The sequence below is a fragment of the Panthera leo genome, chromosome C1, assembly GCF_018350215.1.
Source record: "Panthera leo isolate Ple1 chromosome C1, P.leo_Ple1_pat1.1, whole genome shotgun sequence".
NCBI lineage: Eukaryota > Metazoa > Chordata > Mammalia > Carnivora > Felidae > Panthera > Panthera leo.
The window spans coordinates 72,884,871-72,904,845 of NC_056686.1; the positions used below are offsets into that span (position 1 = coordinate 72,884,871).

The 19,975-nt window shown below is 34.9% G+C and overlaps 1 protein-coding gene across 2 annotated transcripts in view; it reads right to left on the reverse strand.

Annotated features, from left to right (window-relative positions):
• SELENOF (selenoprotein F) overlaps positions 1–19,975 on the reverse strand; it is a 54,688-nt gene that overhangs the window by 14,525 nt on the left and 20,188 nt on the right. For both annotated transcript variants that reach the window (XM_042952527.1, XM_042952526.1), the window contains exon 3: positions 9,215–9,278. In XM_042952527.1, coding sequence (XP_042808461.1) covers positions 9,215–9,278 — 64 coding nt within the window. The remainder of the gene's footprint in view (positions 1–9,214; positions 9,279–19,975) is intronic.

Consider the following 19,975-nt stretch of genomic DNA (forward strand, 5'->3'; position numbering starts at 1 on the left):
CTAGCACAGTGCACTCTGGGACACCCCTAGCTGATGTTCACTATAGATCTAGCAGTTGTGCCAAGGTGATGCAGCACTCTGGGCCCACAACCTCTTTGGCTTCAAATGGCTTCCTAGAGCACCCCCAGCACACAGTGCACTGGGGACGCCTGGCTCTCACCTGCTTCAGCTCTTGGAACCCCCAGCGCATGCTGGCCCAGATCCAGTCCTCTGCCAGGACACTCCCTGCACTGAACATTCTGGGACACTCTGGCTTACACCCGCTTCAGCTTCAGCTGTCTTACCAGGATACTTTCTACCTGGAGAGCCCTGGGATAGCAACAACCAACACCCACTGTGGTTTCAGATCTCCTTCCAGGGCACCCTCTACACAGAGAGCTCCAGGACCACCTTGACCAAGCCCACTTCACCTACAGATGTCTTACCAAAATGCCATGTACACAGAATACCATGGGACCCCCAGGCACATGCCCCACCTTGAATCAAGCTGCTTTGCCAGGGCACCCTCTGGAGGGTCCCAGGACACCTCAGCATGCATTTGATCAGCTTCACAGTCTACACAGGGGACGACAATACACAAGACCGTTCTTGCAAGTTAAGAAGTAGCTGTTCTGCCTAATCCACAGAAACAAGCACAGAAAGTAAAGCAAAGTGGAGAGACAGAAGAATATGCTCCCAATGAAAGAATAAGACAGAACATCAGGGAAAGACTAAACGAAACACAGACAAGCCTTGTGGCTGACAGAGTTTAATCATAAAGATGCTTACTGGATTGCAGAGAAGAATGGAAGAACTGAGAACTTCAAAAAGGAGAAAATGTAAGAACCAATTAGAGTTGAAGAATACAATAACTGAAATGAAAAATACATTAGGAGGCATCAACAGTAGGTTGGCAGATGCAGAAGAATGGTTTAGTGATCTGGAAGACCTTAACTGCTACAGAAAGCAACTGAGCTGAATAGCAAAATGAAAAGAATTTTATTTTTTTAAATTATTATTTTTTAATGTTTTATTTTTAAGAGAGAGAGAGAGGGAGGGAGGGGGGGGAGAGAGGGAGAGGGAGAGGCAGAGACAGAAGAAGACACAGAATCTGAAGCAGACTCCAGGGTCTGAGCTGTCAGCACAGAGCCTGATGCAGGGCTCGAACCGACAGACCATGAGATCATGACCTGAGCTGAAGTGGGATGCTTAACTGACTGAGCCACTCAGGTGCCCCAAAAAAGAATTTTAAAAGTGCATAGAGCGGTGCCTGGCTGGCTCAGTCTGAAAAGAGTATGACTCTTGATCTTGGGGTTGTGAGTTCAGGCCTCATGTTGGGTGTAGAGAGTACTTAAATAAATAAAACTTAAGGGGCACTTGGGTGGCTCAGTCGGTAAAACATCCGACTTCGGCTCAGGTCATGCTCTCCCGGTTCATGGGTTTGAGACCTGGTTTGCGCTCTGTGCTGACAGCTCGGAGCCTGGAGCCTGCTTCGGATTCTGTGTGTGTGTCTCTCTCTCTGCCCCTCCCTTGCTCACACTCTGTCTCTCTCTCAAAAATAAATAAACATTAAAAAAATTTTTTTTTAAAATGAAAAATAAAAAAATAAATAAAACTAAAAAAATGATGATATTAAGGGATCTCTTTGATAACAGGAACTGTTTGCAGCAAACATTTGCATTACAAGGGTCCTAGAAGGAGAGAGAAAAAGAGCAGAAAACTTAAGAAATAATAGTTGAAAACTTCCATAACATAGGGAAGGAAACAGACATTCAGGTTCAGGAAGCACAGAGAGTTCAAAACAAGATGAACCTAAGGAGATCCACACCAGGACACAGAATAAAAATGTCAAAGGTTTAAGATAAGGGAAAAACATTAAAGCAGCAAGAAAGTGAAAAATTACATACAAGGGAAACTCCATAAAGCTATCAGCTGAATTTTCAGCAGAAACACTACAGGCCAGAAAGCAGTGGCATGATATAATCAAAGTCCAGAGAGGGAAAATAAGAAAACCACCCCACCCACAACCTACCACCAAGAATATTCGATATGGTAAAATTATCATTCAGAATTGAAGCAAAGACCAAGAACTTCCCAAGCAAAATTAAAGGAGTTTATCAGTACTACATCAGACTTACAAGAAATGTTAAAGGGACTTAAGTGGAAAAGGCCTTAATTAAAAAGTAAAAACAAAAACACAAACACAATAAAGAAATGAATACAGACTGCTATAAACTTAGGATATTATATATGAACCTCAATGTAACCACAAACCCCAAACCCAAAACAGATACACAAAAAATAAAGAGAAAGAAAGCCAAGCAAAACACTATAGATAATAATTCATCAGAGAGCAAGGTAAGAAAGAGAAGAACTATAAAAACCAAAAACACAATAAAATGACAAGTACATAGCTACCTATAACTACTTTAAATGTAAATGGACTAAATGCTCCAATCTAAAGACCTAGGGTGGCAAAATGGATAGAAACAAAACAAAAACCAAGACCCATCAATATGCCACTGACAAGACCTCACTTCACATCTAAACACACATACAAACTGAATGTGAAGGGATGGAAAAAGATATTCCATGCAAATCAAGTGGGAAAAAAAAGCCTGGGTAGCAACATTTTTATCAGACAAAATAGACTATCAAACAAAGACTCTAACAAGAAACAAAGACGGATATTACATAATGATAAAAGAATCAATCCAATAAGAGGAACTAACAATTATAAATATCTATGCACCCAGCAATGGAGCACCTAAATACATAAAGCAAATATTAGGAGAGACTGACAATAATAAAGCAAATAAAAGGAGAGACTGACAGTAATACAGTAAGAGTAGGAGACTTTAACACCCCAATTACATAAATGGATAGATCATCCAGGCAGAAAATCAATAAGGAAAAAGCATCTTTGAAGGACATACTAGACTGGATGAGTTTAACATATCTACAGAACATTCCATTCACAAACAGAATACACATTCGAGTGCACATGAAACATTCTCTAGGATATATCACATTAGGCCACAAAAGAAGTCTCCATTTATTTAAGATTGAAAACATGTGATCACACATTTTTTCCAATCACAAGGAAGCTAGAAATAAATCATACACCAAAAAACTAAAAACACACAAACACATGGAGGCTAAATGACATGCTTCTAAATAACCAATGGATCAATGAAGAAAGCAAAGAGGAAATAAAAAAAAAAATACATAAAGACAAATGAAAAGGAAAACATAATGGTTCAAAATCTGTGGGCTGCAGCAAAAGCAATTCTAAGAGGGAAATTTTTATTTATTATTATTTTTTTCTGAGAGAGAGAGGGTGCAAGTGAGTGAGGGACACAAAGAGAATCCCAGGACGGGCAAAGAGACAGAGAACAGGGGAGTTGGGGGAGAGAGGGAGAGAGAGACAAAGTGGGGTTTGAGCTCACGAACTATGAGATCATGACTTGAGCACAAGTCAGATGCTTAATGACTGAGCCACCCAGGAGCCCACCAAGAGGAAACTTTATAGCAATATAGGCTGCTGTGTAAACAAGACAATAAAAGCCTCAAACAGTCTAACCTTACACCTAAAGTACAAAAAGAAAAACAAAAGGTTAGAAGAAAAAAAAAATCAAGATTAGAGCAGGAATAAATAGAGATAAAAACACAACAGAAAAGATCAACGAAACCAAGAGTTGGATCTCTGGAAAGAAACAAAATTTACAAACCTTTAGCCATACTCATCAAGAAAAAAAGAGAGAGGACTCAAAATAAAATCAGAAATGAGAGAATAACTAACACACAGAAAAACAGAAGATTTTAAGAAAATACTATGAAAAATTAATATCCCAACAAGTTGGACAACCTAGAAGAAATGGATAGTGTCCTAGGAACATACAATCTTCTAAAATTCAATCAGGAAATAAAACAGAAAACCTGAACAGACCAATTAACTTGTAAGGGGACTGAAATGGTAATCAAAAAAACTTCCAACAAACAAGACTCAAGGACCAGATGGCTCCATAGGTGAATTCTGCCAAACATTTCAAGATTTAATAACTATCCTCAAAAAAGAGAGGAAGAAGGAAAGCTTCCAAATACTTTCCACTAGGACAGTGTTACCCTGATACCAAAACAAAGACACTACAAAAAAGTAAATTACAGGCTAATATCCCTGATTAACATAGATGCAAAAGTATTCAACACATTATTATTCAATCATTCGACAATACATTAAAAGGATCGTTCACCACAGTCAAGTGAAATTTATTCTAGGGGATGCAAGGAGGGTTCAATATTCACAAATCAGTCACTTTGGTATACTACATTAATGACAGAAACGATAAAAACCAAATGATCATCTCAACAAAGACAGAAAAGTCATTCTTTGACAAAGCACAACATTGCTCAGGATAAAAATGTTCAACAAAGTGGGTTTAGAGGGATCATACCTCAACATAATAAAGGCCATTATATAAAAACCTAAAGCTAACATCGTACACAATGGTGCAAGTTTTTCCTCTAAGATCCAAAACAAGAAAAGGATGCCTACTTCCTGTCTTGCCACTTTTCTTCCACCTAGTACTGGAGGTCCTAGCTGTAGCAATCAGACAAGAAAAAGAAATAAAAGGCATAAAAATTGTTACAAAAGAAGTAAGGGAGACCTGGGTGGTTCAATTGGTTGAGCAACCAACTCTTGATTTCGGCTTAGGTCATAATCTCATGGTTCATGGGATTGAGCCCCACATTTGGGCTCTATGACAACAGCATGAAGACTGTATGGGATTCCCTCTCTTTCCTTCCTCAGTTAATGTGTTCTCTCTCTCACAAAATGAATAAACTTTAAAAAAAAAAAAACTGTCACTATTTGCAGATGAGATACTACATAAAAACCTAAAAATACCACCAAAAAACTATTAGAACTGATCAATGATTCCAGTAAAGTTTCAGGATATAAAATTAATAATGCAGAAATTGGTTATATTTCTACATATTAACAATGAAGTAGCAGGAAGGGAAATAAAATAATTCCATTTACAATTGCGCCAAAAACAATAAAATACTTAGGAATAAACTTAACCCAGGACATGAAAGAGCTGCACTCTGAAAAGTATAAGACATTTACAATAGAAACTGAAGATGATAAGGGCGCCTGGGTGGCTCAGTCGGTTGAGCATCCAACTTCGGCTCAGGTCATGATCTCACTGCTCATGAGTTCGAGCCCTGCATCGGGCTCTGTGATGACAGCTCAGAGCCTGGAGTCTGCCTCAGATTCTGTGTGTGTGTGTGTGTGTGTGTGTGTGTGTGTGTGTGTGTGTGTGTGTTTCTCTCTCTGCCCCTCTCCCACTTGCTGTCTCTCTCTCAAAAATAAATAAAAACATTAAAAAAAAAAAAAAGAAATTGATGATGCTATAAAAAAAATGGAAAGATACTATGCAAATGGTCTGGAAGAATTGATGTTGTGAAATGTCCATACTAACCAAAACAACCTAAAGATGTAACACAACCCCTATTAAAATACCAACAGCATTTTCACCAAACTAGAACAAATCACCCTAAAATTTGTATGGAACTACAAAATACCCTGAAGAGCCAAAACAATCTTGAGACTGAAGAACAAAGCTGGCTGTATCAAAACCTTAGACTTCAAATTATCCTACAAAGCCATACTAATCAAGAGTATGGTGCTGGCACCAATATAGACACATAGATCAACAGAATAAGAGTACAAAGTCTGAAAGAAAAAAAAAAAAACAACCCACGAGTATGGTCAATTAATCTAAAACAAAGGAGACAAAATATACAATAGGGAAAAGACAGTCTCTTCTACAAATGGTACTGGGAAAACTAGACAGCTACATGTAGAAGAATAAAACTAGGCCATTTTCTTCTACTATTTACAAAAATAACTAAAAATGATTCAAGACCTAAATGGGATACCTGAAATCATCAAAGTCCTAGAAGAACACATAGGCAGCATCTGTTTAGCACTGGCCTTAGCAACATTTTTCTTGGTTTCTTCTCGACAAGGGAAACAAGAACAAACTAATGGAACTATACAAAAATAACAAGCTTATGCAAAGAAAACCATCAGCAAAATGAGAAGGTAACCTACTGAATGGGAAAAGGTGTTTGCAAATGATCTGATAATATCTTAAATATATAAAGAACTTCTACAGAACTCAACACCAAATAAACAATCCAATTAAAAACTGGATAGAGGGCCTAAAAAGATTTCTTTACAGGGGCACCTGGGTGGCTCAGTCGGTTGTGTCCGACTTTGGCTCAGGTCATGATCTTGCAGTCAGTGAGTTTGAGTCCCGCATCGGGCTCTGTGCTGACAGCTCAAAGAGAGCCTGGAGCCTGCTTCAGATTCTGTGTCTCCCTCTCTGTCTACTCTTCCCCCAACTCACGCTCTGTCTCTGTCTCTCAAAGATGAATAAATGTTAAAAAAAAAAAAAAAAATTTAAAAAGATTTCTTTACAAAAAAGACAGATGACAAAGAGACCTATGAAATGATGCTGAACATCACTAATCAAGGAACTACAAATCAAAATCAGAATGAGAGATAACCTTATACCTGTCAGGATGGTTAGAATCAAAAGGAAATAACAAGTGTTGGTGAGGATGTGGGGAAAAAGGAACTCTCATGCACTGCTGGTGAGAATGTAAATTGGTGCAGTCACTTGTGAAAACAGCATGGAGGGTCTTGAAAAATTTTAAAATAGAAATACCATATATTCCAATAATTCCACTACTGGGGTATTCATCCAAGGAAAACAAAAATACTAATTTAAAAAAAGATATATGCATTTCTATGTTTATTGCAGAATTATTTATGATAGCCAAGATAGGGAAGCAACCCAAGACTCCATTGATGAATGAACAGCTAAAGATAGAACAAGTATACAAGGAAGGTAGTCAATGGTATTGTAATAGCACTGTATAACAAGAGATGGTAGCTCTGCCCATGTGGGTACAGCCCATTAGTGTATAGACTTGTCAAATCACTACGCTGTACACCTGGAAGTAATGTAAAATTGTGTGTCAATTACATTTTAATTAAAAAAACAAAGTATGGAATTCACAATGGAGTATTACTCAGCCACAGAAAAGAATGAGATCTTGCCATTTGCAACAACATGGATGGATTTAGAGGAATTAAGCTAAGTGAGATAAGTCAGAGAAAGAAAAATACCATATGATTTCACATATATGTGAAATCTAAAAAATAAAATAACCAAAAAACAGACTTTAAATACATAGAACCAGTAGATGCCACAGAAGTGGATGGGGGTTGGGATGGGTGAAATAGATGAATGGAGTTAAGAGCTACCAGCTTCAAGTTATAAAATAAATAAGTCAGATAAAAGTACAGCATAGAGAATACAGTCAGTAATATTGTACAACACTGTATGGTATCAAATGATGACTATACTTATTGTGGTTAGCACTGTGGAATACATAAAATTGTTGAATGAATATGTTGTACACATGAAACACTATGTCAATTATATACTTCAATAAAATATTAAGGATTACAAGAAAGTATTCAGACTGCCCTTTCTACTTAAACAACCAAAACATGGAAGTCAGAAGAATCTTAAGAGCCAGACCTGGAATTGGCTTTGGAATAGAATTTGGGACTTTTTCCCCACAGGCACTGAATGGTTTAAGTTCAATAAAAGGTTTGTTCATGACAAAGACTATAAAGCGATGATGACATGAAAGTTAGTTTGGTATTTGTAGTTACTGCAACAAGTGACAATGGTCCTTCATGCCCTATTCCAGAATATCTTTAGGGAATATAATAACGGTTATACTTAAAATATGCCAGCTTCTCAGGGACTCAGAAAACAATGGCATCATATATAATTATGTTCAATATGGTTATATATTACAGAATTAAACAATCATTTTCATTTTAAACTTACATTAAATATTTATACATAGGATTAAACTCTAATTGTTTTTCAAAAGGAAAAGACAGTATGACTACATGCACCCCAAGTATGATAATTTAAGTATACATAAGAAATGTATATATAATTAATTTCTACTACAAGGTTTGATAAATTCCACTCAAGCTTTTAAAGATTGAACTTCCAACTGTAGAAAAATTATTACCATAGACATAATAAAATCTGTCTATTTGCTGAAGGCAAAAAAAAAAAAAAATCAGTGTGAGAAATTTTTTCCCTAAGCAGAAGTAGATATATTCTGTGCTACATTAGAATATGTTTATTCTAACCAAGAATGTATTTAATTAAATGTGTATCTGCTTTGGGCCTTACTTACTATTACATTTCTGTGCCAAAATGAGCAATATTTTATCATAAATAATCCTAGGTCAGCAATAAAGGGCATCTGTGAATACAGGTAGTTTTATAAGATACTAAAGCCACAAAATTATCTTGCCATTAAGATACTAAATCCACAAAATTATCTTGCCATTAAGTGAACAAGGCAAGAAGTCATGAGAAAGTCAGGAGATGTAAAAATAAGCCATATAATAGAGCACTTACATATTTCAATTAAAAAACAAACAAACAAAAGAACTTCTTTACCTTTAGACAATTTTAGTTTTATAAAACTGATTTTCAAATGACAAGCCAGGACAGAACAGAAAAGTCTTAGCCCATGTCTTTTTCGACATGCAAAGCTCCACTACTGTGATGTCAAACAAAAGAACACATTTTCACAATTATCCTTTTACATATTTATCTTTAAAATTTCCTGTGAAGATGTACATGTACATGCAACTTCTTTGCACCTCAAATTTTATGGTAATTAATTCTCTTTTTGACGACTTGTCACTTTGTACAGGTCTATTCTCACTCCAATTGTTCCTTAGGAGAGTTTTATATAAATGAATTTACATTTAAGATATATTAGAATGGTGTGCTATTTAAGGGGATTATATTTATATCTGGTAAAACAAAGGCTCTTGTAAAATTTATACTTGGTAAAGGAAAGGCTCTCCTTTTAAGAAAATAATCACTTCATTATGTGTTACATCATATATTATGCTTGCTTAAAGTAAACTACTAGTATTCAACAATTACTATAAAACTCTACCTCCATGAAGACAAATGTGGAAAAAATACATATAATGTTGAGAAAGTACAATCCTAAAAATTCTTATTCTTGGGAATATTTAATAAAATTATTCTTGTAAAATGTTGATTTAAAATTATTAAAGTGAGAATTTGCTGGAGATAATTTTACATACCTTGGACTTGAGGGAACCTCCCCAATTTTCATCCACAAACTTCAAGGATAGCACCCGCATAAAGCTGCAAAAAGACAAGAATTGAAAAAACTGGTATAGTTTTAAAAATGTAGTTATTTCATAGCATAAACACTGAAGTTAAACAGATAATATGGAATAAAATAAATGTCAAAGTTGGAGAGAACTATGTATTTCCAGTACAACAGAAGAGAAAATAGAGGCCCGGGGACATTAAATGATAGAGAAATTTAGGTTTAGTAGGAAAAAGATCGAAGGAGATATGGAGAATTGATGATGGATTTGAATAGGTAAGATGTCCTTGGAAGTTCTTCACAAAATCCTTAAGATTTCCTATGGATTTTTAAAATGCTATATTGAACACAGGTATGTATTCTATTCATCTATCCAACATACATACTTAATGAGAATTTTTTCTGGTTGCTGTTAAAATTAAGTAATCAGTGTTTTAAAATGAAATAAAAAAAACAAACCTCAGTATTTTTTTTTTTTAATGTTTATTTATTTTTGACAGAGAGAGAGACAGAGCATGAGTGGGGGAAGGGCAGAGAGAGAGGGAGACACAGAATCTCAAGCAGGCTCCAGGCTCTGAGCTGTTAGCACAAAGCCCGGCACAGGGCTCGAACTCACGGACCATGAGATCATGACCTGAGCCAAAGTCAGATGCTCAACCGACTGAGCCACCCAGGTGCCCCCAAAACCTCAATATCTTTAAAAAATAATTACAGTATGTACTATATAAAGATATTATGAAAAAACCAGTAAAATCTCATTAGAAAGAACTAAAATGCAAATATTTTCCCTTAATGAAATTCACTTGAAATGAATTAAATGGTAAATATTGTTTTTCCAGCTATATAGAACCTGCACAATCTCTTTACAGTAAAAGCTAATTATGAAAAACTCCAATGCAAATATTTTACTGCAATGAATTTAGTTGAAATGGAATCAATGGTAAACATCACTTTTTTTAAGCTCTAGAACCTGCCCATTTTTTTTTTTTTTTTTTTTTTTTTAGTGACATGGTAATGCTAGGACTCTAAGAGAAGGCAGGCAATTATAAGAACATACTATATTTTGTTGGCTTTTGCATTTGTTTTTATTTGTTAGCTTTTACATTTGGTTTTTTTATTATAGGTCCAAGAGCTAAAGATGACTTTTACTTTTTAAGTTATAAAGTAACATAAAAATCCCATGTACTATGTATGATTATATTCGATACTTTGGAAAATATAAAAAAGCACAAAGTAGAAATTAGAAATTCATTTTAATTCCACCTACCCAAGTGATAATGAATTTTTAAACATTTTAGAGATTCTGAGCTAAATCAATAATTCTTAAAGTTTTGAGGGTCATAGATACGTTTGAGAATCTGATGAAATTGTTTTAATTCGGACTATTCATGGACTCTGGGAAAATACTGATGAATTTCAGATTAAGAACTTTAACGATCATGCAAAGGATAAAAATTACAGATTCAAAGGGGTACATTTACCCTGATGTTTATAGCAGCATTATCAACAATAGCCCAACTATGGAGACAGCCAAATGTACATTGACTGATGAATGGATAAAGATGTGGTGTGTGTATACACAAAAAGAATAAAAGCTTATCATTTGCAATGATGTGAATGGAGGTAAATTGTATTATGCTAAGCGAAATAAGTCAATCAGAGAAAGACAAATACCATGTGATTTCACTCGTGTAGAATTAAAGAAACAAAACAGATGAACATCTGAGAAGGTGGGGGGAGGGGTGGGAGAGAAGGAAACCAACCACAAAACACTCTTAACAATAGAGAACAAACTGACGGTTGATGGAGAAGAGTGGGTAGGAGATGGGTGATGGGTATTAAGGAAGGCACTTGTGATGAGCTCTGGGTGTTGTACATAAGTGATGATCACCGAATTCTACTCCTGAAGCCAATATTGCACCATATGTTAACTAAAATTAGAAACAAAACCAAAAAACTCTGATAATCTCCGAAGAGTCTTTGCAGCATTAATAACCTGACATAACTTTATACAGTAAGTCACTTTTGAATAAGATTTAGTTAATCCATTAGACAACCCCTCAGAATATCTTTAAGAATAACAGGCCATATTACCCACAAGGTCATGAAAAGATGTTCAACATCACTAATCATTAGGGAAATACAAATCAAAACGACAATGAGATACCACTTCACACTCATCACGATGGCTATTATTAACAACAAAAACAACAACACAAAAAATAAGTGGTGGTGAGGATGTGGAGAAATTAGAACCCCTGGGACCTTATGTTGGTAACTGTAAAGTGGTGCAGCCACCATGGAAGATAAAATGGTGGCTCCTTAAAAAATTAAAAATAGAATTATATGATTTGGTAACAAAAAGTTAGAGGCCAACTCAAATGACAGATGAATGGATAAACAAAATGCGGCATATGCATATAACGAAATATTCAGTCTTAAAAACAGAAAATTATGACACATGCTGTCACATGGATGAATCTTGAAGACAGTAAACTAAATGAAACAAAGTAGTTACAAAACGATAAATACTGTACATTTCCACTTTTATGAGGTACTTACAAATTGAGAGACAAAAGTAGAATGGTGGTTGCCAGGAGCTGGGGGAGGGAAGAATGGGGAGCTACTGTTTACCGAGAATGGAATGGAATTTCAGTTTAGGAAGATGAAACGGTTCTGGAGATAGAGGACTAAAAATAGTTAAAATGGTGAATTTTATGTTATGTATATATTACCAGAATCAAAAAAATTTAAAAAGTTATAAGGCCCATAGTAAAATTTGGTTATTTGATTTATATTTTATTTGCAAGTTTGTGATCCCTCGGAAACTCTAAGTGGAGATTCGATTAGCTTCCGTAGTAACATTTCTCTACACTGCTGTTTCCCAATATTCTTCATATCATGACACGTTAACAACTTTATGGAGTCCTGGGGTAAGAGGCGGCTGCTTATAACAGATGAATAGCTTTTTGGGCCCTGAGCACCACAGTCTCCATTTGGTTGTCACAAGGATTGAAGGACTCCATATCCTAGCACACTTGTAATGCATTCATGGAAAGCCCATCTCTGCACAACGAAACATCAACTGGTTAAAAATGTTAGAAACATATTCTTTAGTGAATAGCAGCTCAGATGTGACCTTCTCCAGGAAAACTTCTGTTTATCTCCTATTCTGTTTGTGGTACTTTCAGTGGAAATCTGTTCTTATGATGTACTATAAATATTCTATAATTTGTGGAAAGGAAATGTCTTATCTATCATAATTATCTCCAGAACTAGATACAAAGCTTCTCAATGTATGTGTGCTGAATGGAGAGAATTGTTCATTTAACAGAATTAAATACCTCTTTTTTCATTACAGAACTTTAAAAACATTTCAAGTTCCTTTGATATCAACTTATAGACTAGACTACATTGTGCTTAGTTTCAGTCTAGGGTAAACAGAAAATTTATCTCAGAGCTGCCTAACATTATTAATATTAAATTCTAAAAGCATTAACTTGTTATGTTAGTTGGTTTTTTTCTTACGAATTTGTTCATAGGACAATACTGGTTTTTCATGATGAATAATTTAAATTAACTACAAATTGTGGTCAACTTTCAGGGACTTATAAAGTAATAATAAGCATCTTTGGCATCACACAAGTTCACATAATAAAATATATACTATTAAGGGGCGTCTGGGTGGCTTAGTCGGTTGAGTGTCCAACTCTTGATTTCGGCTCAGGTCATGATCTCAGAGCCTCGTGTTGGGCTCTGCACTGAGAGAGCCATGTTGGGCTCTCTCTCCCTTACTCTCTATGTGCCCTCCCTCATGTGCTCTCTCAAAATAAATATCAAAAAGAAAGTTGAAAATATGCTACTTCTAACAGAAATTCTCTAGGGAATAAAGTATGAAAGGATTTAAAAAGGTTAAAAATTGTAACTCCTTGACTTTCCCTCTTAGCATTTGGACTTTTTTTTATTTACCAGAGACAGAGAGAAAAAGTGTGAGGAGCAGGGAGGAACAGAGAGAGGGAGACACAGAATCTGAAGTAGGCTCCGAGATGTCAGCACAGAGCCTGATGCGGGACTTCAACTCACAAACCGTGCGATCACGACCTGAGCCGAAGTCGGTCGCTTAACCTAATGAGTCACCTAGGCGCCCCTAGCATTTGGACTTTTTTTTTTCATGGCTGGGTAATATTCCACTGTGTGTGTGTGTGTGTGTGTGTGTGTGTATCCCTTCATCTGTCAATGGACACTTGGGTTGCTTTCATAACTGAGCTACTGTACATAATGCTGCAATAAACACAGAAGTACATCTCTTTGAATTAGTGTTTTCATCTTCTTAGGGTAAAAACTTAGTTATGGAATTACTGGATCATATGGTAATTCTACTTTTAATTTTGGGGGAACCTTCATACTGTTTTCCACAATGGCTACACCAATTTGCACTCCCACAACAGTGCATGAGGGTTCCTTTTTCTCTGCATCTTTGCCAACACTGGTTACTTCTAACAAGAGGATATAAAAGTGGTGAATATCTCTGCACACAACATGGGAGCAGCTAAGTACATAAAGCAATTATTAACAGACATAAGAAAAGAAATACACAGTAATACTGTAGTAGTAAGGGACTTTAAGATCCTACTTACATCAATGGAAAGATCATCCAAACAGAAAATCAAGGAAACAGTGGCTATAATTGACACATTAGACCACATGGGCCTAACAAATATATTCAAAACATTCCATCCAAACATAGTGGAATACACATTCTTTTCAAGTGCACATGGGACGTTCTCCAGAATAGATCACATTAGGCCATAAACACGTCATAATAAATTCAAAAAGACTGAAATCATATCAGGCATCTTTTCTGACCATAATGGTATGAAAATCACCAAGAAAAAACCTGAAAAGAACACAAATACATGGACGATAAATAACATACTACTAAACAATGAATGGGTCTACTCAGAAATCAAAGAAGAAATTAAAAAATACATGGAGACAAATGAAAATGAAAACACAATGATCCAAAATCTTTAGGATACAGCAAAAACTGTTACAAGAGAGAAGACTACAACAATACAGGTCTACCTCAAGAAACAAGAAAAATCTCAAACAGCTTAACCTTTAAGGCCTAAAGGAGCTTAAAAAACAAACAAACAAACAAAAAAAACAACCAACAACAATAAAGCCCAAGCCAGTAAGAGGGAGGAAATAATACAGATTAGAGCAGAAAGAAATAAAATAGAGACTAAAACCCTAATACAACAGATCATTGAAACCAGAAGCTGGTTCTGTGAAAAGATAAACAAAATTGATAAACCTTTAGCAGGACTCATCAAGACAAAGAGAGAAGACTCAAAATCAGAAATGAAGGAGGAGAAATAACAACCAACACCACAGACATACAAAGGATTATAAGAGATGCCAACAAATTGGACAATATAGAAGACATGGATAAATTCCTAGAAATACACAACGTCCAAAATTGAATCTGTAAGAAATAGAAAATTTGAACAGACCAATTACCAGTAATGAAATTGAGTCAGTATTCAAAAAACTCCCAATAAACTAGTCCAGGAATGGATGGCTTCACAGATGAATTCTATCAAACACTTAAAGAAGAATTAATATCTATTCCTCTCAAACTATTCCAAAAAATAGAGGAAGGAAATCTTCCAAATTCATTCAATGAGGCATTACCCTGATACCAAAACCAGATAAAGACACTACTAAAAAAGAAAACTACAGGCCAGTACCTCTGATGACCATGGATGCAAAAACCCTCAAAATATTAGCAAACTGAATCCAATAATATGTTAAAAGAAAACTATTCACCATGATTGAGGGATTTATTCCAGGAATGCAAGGGTGGTTCGATATTCACAAATCCATGTGATCCACCACATTCACAAAACAAAGGATAAAAACTGTATGATCATTTCAATGTACAAAAAAAAAAAAAAAAAAAAAAAGCATTTGACAAGGTACAACATCCATTCATGATAACAACTCTCAACAAGCAGATTTAGATTTAGTATAATAACTGTGTTATTCAACACAGTATAGAAAATCCTAGTTGCAGAGGTCAGACAAGAAAAAGTTATAAAGACATCTAAGTTGGTAAAAAAGAAGTAAAACCATCACTATTTGTAGATGAAATGATACTATCTACAGAAAACCCTAAAGACACCACCAAAAAACTACAACTGATCAATGAATTCAAAAGTTGCAGGATACAATATGTACAGAAATCTGTTGCACTTCTACACACTGATAATGAAGAAGCAGAAAGAGAAATCAAGAATCCCATTTATAATTGCAACAGAAAATAAAATATTCAGAATAAACTTATTTAAGGATGTGAAATATCTGTACTATGAAAACTATAAAGCACTGAGGAAAGAAATTAGGACACACAAAAATGAAAAAACCTATCATGTCTATGGATAAGAATCAATATTGTTAAAATAAACAAGTTCTATAGCGCAACACAAAAACCCCCAAATAATCTATTTAATGGCAGAGGACCTGAAAAGACATTTTTTCAAAGAAGATACACAGATGGCAGACAGACATATAAAGCTACCCACCAGCACTAATCATCAGGGAAATGCATATCAAAACCACAATGACATATCATCTTATACTTGTCAGAATGGGTAAAATCAAAAACAAAAGAAAAAACAAGTGACTTTTACTATTCTTAAAATAAATTTCAGCTTTGGGTGTGCTGATTTTTTCCCAATTTAAGATATTTTAAGTATTACCAAGATTATTATTTATATGTATCTCAATTGTAGATTCATAAATTTTCCTAATATTTTGGAACAATATACTTCTTTTTTTTTTTAATATGAAATTTATTGTCAAATTGGTTTCCATACAACACTCAGTGCTCATCCCAACAGGTGCCCTTGTCAATGCCCATCACCCACTTTCCCCTCCCTCCCACCCCCCATCAACCCTCAGTTTATTCCCAGTTTTTAAAAGTTATACTCCTTTTGATTATAGAAAGACTTCTCTGATAATAATTTATCAGAGAATAATAATTTATTGGAATATAATAATTTTTTCCCTCACATACCAACTTGGCCAACCTCTTGTTTTAAATTTTTTTTTAGTTAGGGCTTATAATGAGGTTTTCATATACAGAAAACAGCCAAAATCTTAATTTTGTGGTGATAACTATTCTGTAATTAAAGTATAACTATGTGGCTATACAAAATGGTTCAAATTAACAGGCAAGTAAAAAAAAAATGTCTATACAGTTTCTCACCAGATAACTAGATTATGACATGTTAATTTATAACAATGAACAAAGGGGACACTTTTGAGTTATGTAAATTTTCTGAATTTGCTAACTTTTCTGCCATCGCACTACCACGACAAACCCGTAAACTCGCTCCATGTCAGACATCCTCCACTAATTTTCCCAGAAGGCAGTCTCTTACTCATAAGAAATAAGAACAAGTGTTGTTGGGTTGAGAAATCAAAAATTTAACTTCAGTGATGCCAGAGCAGCTGGAAATTGAAGGTAACATCAAAGAATGGAGGGAGCCACAAAAAGGGGATACTCCCAAAATCTGTGAATAAATTCTCTTCAAAACTTGGCCTTTCCCCAAAAAATGCACATTTAAGAACTATTGAACTATATTAGGCTAAGAATTCTAGACATAACGATAGACAACATTCTCTATGGGCCATAAGAGATGGACAAAAATTTCAACAGCTTCACTGTGCTAGAAAGTAGAGCTAGGCAAACCCCTTTGGCTTTTTCATTTAAACTCGATCTGCCACTTCTAAGCCTATGCTAAAGAATTCACCTTAGTACTAATGAAAAAACCGGAATAACCACTCTTTAACAAAGCTAAAAACCAAGACTCCATAAGATCAAGGTATTCACCCATAGTGTAACAGTATGCAAGAGCAAAATCCAATGCTCTTCACACATGATGATATAATCTAGAGACCTAGAAACATATAAATCACAATATCAAGTGTACATTAAAAAGCAACTAGACACATGCAGAAACAGGAAAATTACTGATCTCTGAACCCATCCCAGACAAATTAAATTAGGATACTTGGGGATAAGATCCTGGTATCAGTACTTTAATTACTGTTACGACTTTTAAAGACACCCAAGCAATTGTAATGAACAGACAGAGAGAAGAATCACTGCCTTGGACTATACTCAAGTATTAATAAGGCAAAAATTGCAAAATGACCAAACAGGAGACTAACCAATTCTGAAAGGTAAACCTAGTGGGCATTGGCCAAAGCAAGACAAATGCTGTAATACTGTTTTCTTCCCTTACGAAGCCTTGCTTGCAGCCATATACTCTTATTTTTGAAATCCTCTTAAAGGCAAAGCTTTAGTATAAATACAATTTGGTACATTCAGAAAAAACTACAAAACTTTGAATATTAAGTAGCAATATGAAGAAAATGCTCTAATGTTACACGAACAAAAGGAAAAACTTTTAACAGTTGAATAAAATTCAGATATGGGGGAGTCACTATTTTATAGGTCTACTGAAGGCTTGCCCTTAAATAAAATGTAGGGATTTAAAAATAAGGGAGTATGGCTATAACACAATTAGAACTGAGTGCATTATTTAGAGCTCTTAAATAAAAACAATGATGATGCACTCAAATATATTAAATAAGCCATTCTTCCAAATGGTTAACTGCATCCAGTGTAATTTCTTAAAGTTAACTTTACTCTTTTATATGAAGGACAAAATACACCACACCGAAGCTACTTGTAGCAAAATTTGGTCAGTTAATTCTCAAGAAAAAACATTTTCAACAGAACTATACGTTTAGTGACCTGCTGATGTCTTAAATTTTAATTCATTATTCATCATCAAATCATTCCCATAGTTTTTGGTATTTTTTTTTTATCATTCCCATATTTGTTGATATTTTTTTAAAGTGCAGAGTGCTAGAAACAAGTTACAGTTACACATGGACAATTAGGGTACTACAGTTTTTGAGATCCAGTAGTAAAGCTTTGATCAAGATTTCACTTTAAGTCACTGAAGCAGCAGATGTATAAGGCAAATAGTTTATGTGTTGACACTTTCATACACTTTGACTAATGGCATTCTTGCAAAGGAATAATGAATGAATATGGAGGATTAGGGAAGTAAGTTCAGTTTTACAATTATAGAAAACCAAACTGGTAAAGATAATTCTCTAACATTATATCCCTGAGATTACACTATTTATTTTTAGGTGCTTTCTAATGAACTCTGAAAAAACAAAGCAATGACCATGTCTAAGGAAGCTCCCTAAGTTTAAAGCTTATTCTACTATAGTATTAAAGTGCTATTTATTTTTGTATCTTTAGTTTCTGCTCTGAGATTGAGAAAGCTAGAAAACAAGCTAACATCAACCTTAATTTAAATTAAATTCCAAGGAAGTAAGAATACACCAGGGGAATCTTTCATTAACATACAATCATTGTTCCACTGAAAAGCTCAATAAAAATGTTTTAAAACAAAATGAAACAAAAACCAAAATATAAAATGTTTGACATCACACTCCAAATCAGATCATTCCAAATATGAAATCTGATTAAAAAAAAAAAAAGAACAAGGTTTCTTTCAGTATTGTGATTAATAACAGAATTTGCATATGTACCTAAAACAAAGAGAATTTCATAACCAAGAGGTAAAACTGTAACGACTGGACTGTCACCTGAAAACAAATACACCCACAGATATACTCCCCCTCCCCCTTTACATTTCAGCCACCAGTATGAATGACCCAAGGGCATCATCTGGGAACAACACATTCAATTCTACTGATATTTAGGAAACATCACAGAATGAAATGAAATGACTTGACACACCACCACTAGATTTCCTGAGCTCAAAATATCCAAAGAATTAGTAAAAATGAGCCTAAGCTTGAATATCTTAAAATTTTTTTTAATGTTTATTTATTTTTGAGAGGGAGAGAGACAGAGTGCAAGCAGGGGAGGGGCAGAGAGAGAGGGGGAGACAGAATCCGAAGCAGGCTCCAGGCTTTGAGCTGTCAACACAGAGCCTGACACGGGGTTCGAACTCATGAACTGTGAGATCGTGACCTGAGCTGAAGTTGGATGCTTAACTGACTGAGCCACCCAGGTGCTCCAGCTTGAATATCTTAGTAAGTAGTTCTAAAATAAAACCAACTAGCCCCTTGGTAAAGTAAAAATATTTTAGAAAACGGCTATTTAGTATATAGTTCCCAATAAAAAATTCAATGTCTTTTTGCTCCTTAATGTTTGAAAAATACATTTTCAATACATTTTCTTCTTGATTTGAAAAACTGAGATCCAGACAAAATATGGTTCAAAATCCAAACATTCAATAGCCTCAAAAACGGACCACAAAGGTGCTATATATGGTAGCAAAAGCTGCTTTTCAAAAGAGAATTAAATTCTGTTGGTGTTACTACCATGTCAAAACTGAACATCATTATTTGTCATAAAATGGGCAATTATGATCATCCTTAAGAAAGGTTACAAATATCTTAAAAAAAAAGTTACAAATATATGAAATATAAAACACAACCAGCACAAACTACATTATGGTTGCACTCTATTAAAACTAAAGAAGGTAATCTCCTTATCGTAAAAAGATACAAAAATAAAGCTGTAATAATCCAGAAGGTTAAATATTTTAAATATTAAGAATGGCAATATGAAAGCAGAACAAAAGAAACTAGACCATTCAACACC